This window comes from Desmodus rotundus, chromosome 3 (genome assembly GCF_022682495.2).
Source record: "Desmodus rotundus isolate HL8 chromosome 3, HLdesRot8A.1, whole genome shotgun sequence".
NCBI lineage: Eukaryota > Metazoa > Chordata > Mammalia > Chiroptera > Phyllostomidae > Desmodus > Desmodus rotundus.
The window spans coordinates 27,876,261-27,884,897 of record NC_071389.1 but is presented as its reverse complement, the minus strand read 5'-3'; the positions used below and the strand labels follow the sequence as shown (position 1 = coordinate 27,884,897).

The 8,637-nt window shown below is 61.8% G+C and overlaps 1 protein-coding gene across 1 annotated transcript; it reads left to right on the top strand.

Moving 5' to 3' along the window:
• The first annotated feature begins 3,375 nt into the window (after positions 1 to 3,375).
• CLDN19 (claudin 19) lies at positions 3,376 to 8,323 on the top strand. Its single transcript, XM_024554815.3, has 5 exons — positions 3,376 to 4,131; positions 5,286 to 5,450; positions 5,551 to 5,635; positions 7,309 to 7,461; positions 8,189 to 8,323. The coding sequence occupies exons 1-5, from the start codon at positions 3,909 to 3,911 to the stop codon at positions 8,235 to 8,237; spliced, it is 675 nt and encodes a 224-aa protein (XP_024410583.1). The 5' UTR covers positions 3,376 to 3,908; the 3' UTR covers positions 8,238 to 8,323.
• The last annotated feature ends 314 nt before the right edge of the window (positions 8,324 to 8,637 follow it).

Sequence of the window (8,637 nt, the reverse complement as noted above, 5' to 3'; positions counted from 1 at the left end):
AGGGAGATGTGAAGCAAAGGAGCAGTTGTGGTTTTAAGCTGGGAGAATGCACCACCTGTGAGTATGCTTGTGGGAAAGACCCCGAAGGGATGGTCCCCATCCCTGTCGTCATTGGTGATGCCAAGTCTGGTTTGGTGACTCACTCGCCCTACGGAGAGTGGAGCGAGTTAGTGGAAAGAACATGAGCTTCACCCATGTGCTGAGTGGGTGAGACTCGCTTCCAGCACTTGGAGTTGTGGTCCTGAGTGTGTTTGCTGCCCCGTAGCCTGGGCTTACGGTCCTGGCCTCCCTGGACACACACGAGTATTCATGAGGGGTGCTCATACAGCAACCGGCATGATGCTTATTAGCGCATAGTAGGTACTCCACACCACAGAAAACTACCTGCCTGCTTCTGGTATTCCAGAAGTTTCCACATCAAGGCAGATGACCTTTATCACTCCAATGCATGCTAGCCAACCACATGGAGACCGCAGACTGTCTCAACAAAGCTCACAAAAGGCCAAGTGTGTCCAAGGGCAACGGGACCAGGGAAGTGCAGACAACCAGGGTGGGCAGGTCACTCAGAAGCAGGCGGTGGAGGCAGAGTCCAGGTGCAGACACGGCTGTGACTGCTCGGTCTGTGTCCACAACACACTCAGGGGCACGTCAGCCATGGCGGGGGCTGTACGGGTGAAAAGGCAGTGCCCGTGGGGGCAGCTGGCACACACAGGGCTGGACCGTGGTCTCTGGCAGCCCAGCAGTTGGCGAGTTCTCAGCACCGGAGACGAGGAGCTCCTCCCACGGGAGGCGTGGGACTCAGACGTGGGCTGGGCTAGAGCTGTGAGGCGCTTACAGCCATCAGTCCTGCGGAAGGAGGCAAACAACACACCAAGGGCCGCGAATGGGAATGTGCAGAGCGTTCTGGGACCCCAGCTCAGGGCGCCTGACCCTGCCCGGGCTGGCTGGGCGGCTGGGCGTGGCCACGTTGCTGGCTGCACTGCTTTCTAGTCACGTGGCCTGAGGCACGTCTTGTGTGTTCCCAGCCCGAGGTTCTGCAGGAAAGTTACACTGAGTTGGGGTAAGACCAGCTCCACCTCCAGTGTGGTGGCTGCAGAGAATGTGCTGGATGGTAACCAACCAAGTCAGAACCTCTGCCTGTCGGTGGGACAGGGCCCAGGAAAGGGCTGCCGTGTCCCCCTGGGAGGGAGGAGAAAACATACAGTCTTCATGCCAATCAGTCCGTGATCAACACGTGTCTACTCAGCGCCCGCTCTCCGCCAGGGACGCCAGGCAGGAGGGGGCTGTGGGTCTTCAGCCAGTCAGTCCACCCCCACTGGGGGCAAGAGGGCACAGAGGGGAGACCCAGCCAGGAAGGAGTCTTGGGAACAGAGCTTTCGTTTCTTCAGGCGTGTCGTGTTCTCCAAAAGCACTTCTCACCCATTACTAGATCCCTGTGAATACAGCTCGCTCGTGAACCAGATGGGACCGGTTATGAGCCATACTTTTCAGTGAAGGAACCAGGCCCAAAGAAGCTAAGGGACTTGCCTAATGTCACACAGCTTTTTGCGGCAGAGGTAAAGCCAGAACCCTAGGCTTCTCGTAAGGCATGTGAAAGCACTTTTCAAACAGTGAAGTGTGACACCCCAGGGCAGTTTCTAGTTAGGACTTAATGGGGGCTGGGTGCTCGCCAGCATGCCTGGGAGTCACTGGGCTGGGCGGGCCGTGAGGCGCCAGGGCTGTAGGAGCCCTGGGTGCAGGAGCTCTGCCAGGTGGGGAACTCCACCCCAGGAGCAGGATCTGAATCCTAAAAGGCTTTGGAACATGGTGAGGGAAAGGCCATCTGAGGACATTTTGATAGAACAGACTCAAAACCTCAAATAACAGAGAAGGGACACGTAGAAGGGCTTCGGAGCGAGATGTGAGCATCGTTCTGGATCACAAACGTCTCTGGGTCCCCAGTGTGAGAGGCTCCGGGGTGTCCAGGAGGGAGGCTAGGGCACACATCCTCTCAGGCCTCAGAGCCTAGAGACTTCTGTCCCAGGCAGCCAGCCGCTCGCCCCCTCTTTGGCTTTCAGCTCCCGCATCTCTCGATGGAGAAGGCTGCCACTGTGGTCCTGAGGGCCTGTGTGGCTCTGACCCTTGGTGTCTGTGTGATGTTGATACTAAAGCTCAAAGACCTGCCCCCCCAGGTGCTTAGCGGGTCCCCTGGAGTGGCCACTTGGCTCTAGCAATGTCCTCTCTCCCCCTTGATCCTGCTGTCTCGGCACTGTTGGTGGTAGAAGAGGAAGCTGAACTCAGCACTGACCTCTACAACTGTTTAAACCCTCTGTTTGATTTTTGGGGCCCACAGGCCTTCCCAAGTACACAGATCCACGTGGCTCTGGACTTCACAGCAGGAAGGGCCACAGGAGGCCCCGTGTTCAGAACTACAGGCCAAACAGCACCCACTCCTGACCCTTCAGGGGGCTGGCTGCTCCCCCAGCGCCCACTGACGGGAGCTCCAGGCCATACCAGGGGCCCACGCCTGGGGCGGGCACACAGGGCGGCCATTGTCCGCTCAGTGCCTGGCACCCTGTCGTTTGCATAGCCACGTGAAGAATGCAAGGGCGCAGGCTGGGGACTTGTCCCTATGGTGGGGCGCCAGGGTTGTGGGGGAGGAAGCCGGGGTGGTCAGCAGCAGAACCCTGCCATCCCCCAGTGCAGCCCAGCAAAAACAGGTGGCCCCTGGAGATGAGGAGGCAGCTGCGGGAGGAGGCTGGCAGGAGGGGGCACAGGGTTGTGACATTCCCCCTGCACCCACAGCAAGCAGAACGTGAGGGGACTGCTAATGAGGTCCAGCAGAGTTAAATATTCCCCGGCTCCAGAGGGCAGAGCTGGAGTAGGGGAGAAAAGGGAAGGTGGGTGCAAGGAGGGCAAAGCCTGAACCCCAGGAATGTGCAGAGGCCACAGCTCCCTCCCCGTGAGGCTGTGCTGGACCTGGGAGCCAGCGCCCAGTGCCTCCAGCCTGGCAGGAGCTGCTAAGCTGGCCAGCAAGGGGATTAACAGGCCGAACCGCCTGCCTTCCTTCAGGCTGGTGCCAGAAGGTCCGCGCTAATTCCCACCTCCCTGCCAGACCCCTTGCTGACCAGCAGCCAGGTCTGGCCCAGCCTTGATGGGGTCCCTCTTCTGCCCCCCTCAGATCTCAGACCCCACAGCGCACATTCCCTGTCTGGCCTCCCCTGTTTTTGATACACATGGCCCCCGGGCACCCAGAACCACCCCTCCTCAACACCCCTTCCGCAGCCCAGTCTCTCCATATCTGGCCTCAAAACCCTCTCCAGAAAGTCCTTCCTGATGTCTTACTCTAGTCTTACCTGCTGCAAATTGGAATTCCATTTCCTTACTGTCCTACAGGCAGAGAGGACAGAAAGCCCCCAGCTCAGCTCAGCCACCCAGGAGCAAAGTCCATCATCTCAGGACTGGTGCTTGGTGGGAATTAGGAGAAATTTAAGGCACTGGTACCGGATTTCTAAAGGGGTTTCCCTGGCAGACAGGCCCTGAGGGCAAGAGAGTCCCTCCTCCCAGCCCCTCCCTTCTCTATCCCGGGGCGGGGGGGCGGTAGGGGAGGTGGCCCCCACCTGCTCCACACCAGCTCCCCACCCCCAGGGGGCTGAGCGGGAGCTTTGCTGGGACCTGCCCTGGCTTAGCCGGCTGCAGTGGGCGGGCCCCTGGCCCTGCCAGCGCCTAGGCCTCCCCCTGCATTCTAGAGCCCCAGCCACTGCCTTTGCTTTTGCTGTGGCTGGGCTGCCACCTCTCCTTTTCAGCGTCTTGCCACTGCTGCACCCCACCCCTGCCCACAGCTCAGCTCACTTGGCCATGCCCCTGACCCCCCCAGGGATCCTGGCCCAGCCCTGAGCTCTGGGACCCCCGGCCCTCTCCCCTGGGCCATGGCCAACTCGGGCCTCCAGCTCCTGGGCTATTTCCTGGCCCTGGGTGGCTGGGTGGGCATCATCGCCAGTACAGCGCTCCCGCAGTGGAAGCAGTCCTCCTACGCGGGCGACGCCATCATCACCGCTGTGGGCCTCTACGAAGGGCTCTGGATGTCCTGCGCCTCCCAGAGCACCGGGCAGGTGCAGTGCAAGCTCTACGACTCGCTGCTCGCCCTGGAAGGTAGGCCCCCTGACAGCTGAGTTGGGGGTGGCGGGGGAAGGGAGGTCTCTAACAAGCTTTCACACAGTCCGCCCTCTGTACTGGGCTGTACTCTTCAGCCCCCTGCCCTGTGCACTTCTGGTAATCTAGGTCAGGCTGGTGCCCCACGGCGGGCAGGGGCTCCAGGCTTTGGCAGCCTTGGGCGCAGATCCCAGCCACTGACCCTGTCTGCGTTCCTGTATCTTCACGTGTAAAGGGAGCACTCTGACTTTTACAGGCTGATGTGAGGGTCAGGTGAGAGGAGGGCCTGGTGATCCCCTCCACTTCTCCCCATGCTCTGCAGGCAGACACGCGTGTGTGAACAGGCCGGCTCCGCTAGCTAGAAAAGCACACTGGCACGCAGGTGCAGGCGCATGTGCATGCACCCACACATGTACACACACATGCACACATGCATGTCCACACACAGGTGCTCGGGCCTGCAGGTTCCTCTTTCTCCCTCCTGGGGTGTGGAATGGAGCCTGGAAGTTTGCTCGTAAACTGGCACCACTGCAGCTCTGTTCATGGCTCCGGGCCCAGCACCCCCCTCTCTGCCCCGGCTCACCCGCCAGAGCCGGCTGACCCCCCACCCTGCCACCCCGCCACGCCAATCCAGGAAGATCATCCAGCCTCCCTGAGCTCCCCCCAGCCCAGCCCAGCCCAGGCTGACTCAAGCAGCAGGCATATGACTGCCACGGTGACTCACAGGCCAGAGGGGAAGGTGACCAGAATCCGGATGGCCGGTGGGGGTTGGCATCCTTGCCCAAGGGCCACCTGGGCTGAATGGGGCCTCAGCTGCCCTTAGTTCCTCTTTTGGCTAATGTGAAAAGCCCCAGGAGAAGCTGCCTCTGCTGCTTGGGTGGGCAGGACAGGTTCCCAGAAGGGAACCCCCAGCCAGAAAACGGCTGAGGAGAGAATGCAAACCGCTCCATCACCACATGCCACCCAGAGGCCCCTGCAAGCAAAAGTGAGCAGGGGAGAAGCTCGGCTTCACCCCTGTTTCAGGACCCTTGTACTGTCCTGTCTGGGGGGCAGTTCAGGAGGAGCTTCCAGGTCCTGCTCCAGCCCCTCCCACCCTGGGCTCCCCCCACCCACCCACCTCTCCCACCACCCACTCAGTCCCTCCCGCCCCCCAGGTCACATCCAGTCAGCACGAGCTCTGATGGTGGTGGCCGTGCTCCTGGGCTTCGTGGCTATGGTCCTCAGTGTCATCGGCATGAAGTGCACCCGGGTCGGAGACAGCAACCCCATCGCCAAGGGCCGCATTGCCATCTCCGGGGGAGCCCTCTTCCTCTTGGCAGGTGAGTGCCCCTGGCTGCTTCTCCACCAGCCTGGCCATGGCAGGTAGCCCCGCCCTGGTGGCCAAGTTGGGGCACAGCTGAGCACCCCCTCTGTCCTTAGGCCTCTGCACCTTGACTGCAGTCTCCTGGTACGCTACCCTGGTGACTCAGGAGTTCTTCAACCCAAGCACACCTGTCAACGCCAGGTGAGTGCCCAGGCATGGCTCGGGCCAGGGGACAGGCTGGGCCTCCCTTCCCACAGCCTCTGGAGCCACTGGCCTTCATCCTGCAGGGTACGTGGAGGGGAATCAGGGGCCAGCCCCCGGTGCTGTCACTGAGAAGCTCTCTGGAGCGGGGAACCAGGCAGGGTGTGGCTGGGCCCTCCGAAGGAGCGAGAGGCCTGTGGAGGACACGCCAGGGGCTACGTGCCTGGCTCTGGGCTTAACCCCCAGCGCTGCACCTGCTGGCTGTGTGATGGTGCCAGCCCCTTAATCTTTCCCTGCTGGTTTCCTCCCTGTAACGTGGAGCTAGGACCCGTGGAGCTAGGACCCGCGGACCCAGCTCACATGTGCTTGTGAGGGTTCAGTGAGTTGTGCAAGTAGGGGACTTGGCACAGTGCACAGGCTTAACTCAGCCAAACCGAGCTGTTGTTATTCCTGTAGGAGAAGGCGGTTCCTTGGGTGGGAAGGGGGTGGCTGACCATCCCTCCAGCTGTGGTGTGAAGAATGGTGGGGAAGGGGCAAGGCCAGTGAGGTGCTGTTGCAAAGTCTGGAGCAGAGGGTTTGGGCTGGGGGGCGAGCAGTGGAGAGTAGGTCAGAGATATTTCGAGGGCAGAGTGGTCAGGACGTACATGGCCAAGGGGCATGGGGGCTGAAGAGGGGGCTCTGTGAAGGGCCTGGGCCCCTATGGGCCAGGAGCAGAGAATGGGGGTAATCTCAAGCCCAGACATCCCCACAGGCCTTGAGTGGGAAGGCGGTGGAGGATAAGAAAAGATGCCTGGGTTGCTGCTGTTGTGAGGGTTCCCTGGAGGAGGTGGAAAGATGGAGAGGAAAGAAAAATGAGACCTCCACTATGCTCCGTGAGGCTGGCCACTCTGGCCACGAAGACCTGCCAAGGAAGAGGCAGCTCAGGCTGGCACTGTCCCTTCATCCCTTCAACACTTCCTAAGGCCGCCTGGGCGGCTGGTCCTGTGCTGGGCCCTGAGGATACAGACAAATCGGGTGTGGTCTGCCCTCGAGGTCCTCCCCAGGGAGCCGAGCAAGCAGGGGACCGAATGGCCACCTAGTGAGAGTCAGCGAAACTCTGGGAGTACAGAGGGGTCTGGCAAATTCCCCTCCAAGAGGTAGTTTCTTAGCTGGGTCCTGAGGGCCGAGCGCAGGAGGCGCAGAACGGAGACGCTCCAGGAGGGGGCGCCTCGTGCAAAGGCACAGACGTGCGGAGACGCCGGGCACCGCGGGAGCAGGCTCGCCGGCAGGGGGCGTGGCGAACCTGGAGTGCCAGGTGGAGGGCCCCGCCCTTCTCGCTCCGCCCTTCTCCGGGGGCAATGGGGAGCCCTGGCTGGGATTTCTGTGGGCCAGACCGTGACTGAGAGAGATGGCAGGGATCGCGCTGCCGGGACCTGCGGACCCTCCCTCACCCGCTCCAAGGGCTGGCTGAGGAAAGGGGCCCGAGGCTGCAGAGGATCACCCTGCTGGAATGGGGGCGGAGCAAGGATGGATGAGCATTCGTCCTGGCCTATCCAGAGAGGGTGCTAAGGCTTGTGAGGGCTCCTGCCACCGCTCCTGCCAGGGGCAAGGCTAGGGAACCCCCCCCCCCCCGTGAAGACTGAGGCAGCCGGGGTGGCAGCCACGCCTGATGGCATCCTCCCTATCCCTTGCAGGTACGAGTTTGGCCCGGCTCTGTTCGTGGGCTGGGCCTCTGCCGGCCTGGCCATGCTGGGGGGCTCCTTCCTCTGTTGCACGTGCCCGGAGCCGGAGAGAGTCAACAGCAGCCCACAGCCCTACCGGCCGGGCCCCTCAGCTGCCGCCCGAGAGTACGTCTGAGCCCGCCAGCCCCAGCCAGCAGTCTCCCGCCCTGCACTCTGCGGCCCCTGCAGCGCCCTGGGCAGGCCCAGGAGGACACAGGGTGTCCCCTGAGCTCGGATGGGGCTCTGAGCAGCTTGTCCCCAACATTGGAATCCACCCCTCGCTCTGAGACCGTCACTCAGAGAGAGGCCAGAGGCAGGACCTAGTCCACAGGTGCACGCACAGGTCCAGGTGCAGGCATGGGCCTGTCCACACAGTCTCTTGGCACCTGTGTTCCCCTATAGTCCAGGTGCCCGCCCTTTCACTGACAGCTTATTTACTCACCCAAGGGCGGCTTGAGTGCCATGCTGGGCCCCGTGGACAAAGCAATTAAGACGGACCTTGGCTCCTCACAGCCACCCCATGAAGGAGGCAGTGCTGGCATGACGAATGTCCCCACATGACACACGAGGAAACAGGTTCAGAGAGACCGAGAGGCTTGGGCCCACTGTCTCTGAGTTCAGGGCTCAGCTCTTCCAGCATGCCCACCCCAATGGACAGCCACACAGGGGGCTGGGCCAGACCAGACCGCGTCACCCCCACCCCAGGAGTGGGCCCCAGGCAGGGCTGCTGTGAGGGCCTGTCTGACCCCACTGGCCAGTCCCCATACCTGGGCCTGAACCCCACAGCCCCCGCCCCTCCTTCCCCCACAGCTGCTCACCCCACTAACCAGCTCTCCTCTCTTTTGACTTTCAGACCAGTTCTTAAATTGTCTGCCTCCTCCAAGGCCCCCCTGGGTGTGTAGTGTCCCAGTCCCCGGCCTGGCTCTGCCTCCCTGCCACACCTAGACTGTGTGTATGGTCCTTTTTTGGAAAGAGAAGTGAACATCCAGCCCCCGTGTGGTGTCATTTGATCTGTCCCTGGCATGGTCAGGGTGGGGGCTGGCCCAGAGAAGTCAGAGCTGTTCCCTGGGGTTGTTGGGCAGAAAGATGGGGAGACAGAGGTCCAGCGTGGGTTATACAGAAGGGCTGAGGCTGACCAGGACTCCTGCCCCCTGCCCTGTGACCTCTCCAGGCTGGCCTTGGGCCAGCATCAGCACCTCCTTGATGGGAGGCCCCATCCTGAGGCCTGGCCTGGCACTGAGCCCAGCCCTGGGGTCAGGGAGCCCTTGGTCTAAAGACAGACACAGTCCCACCCCTGTTAGT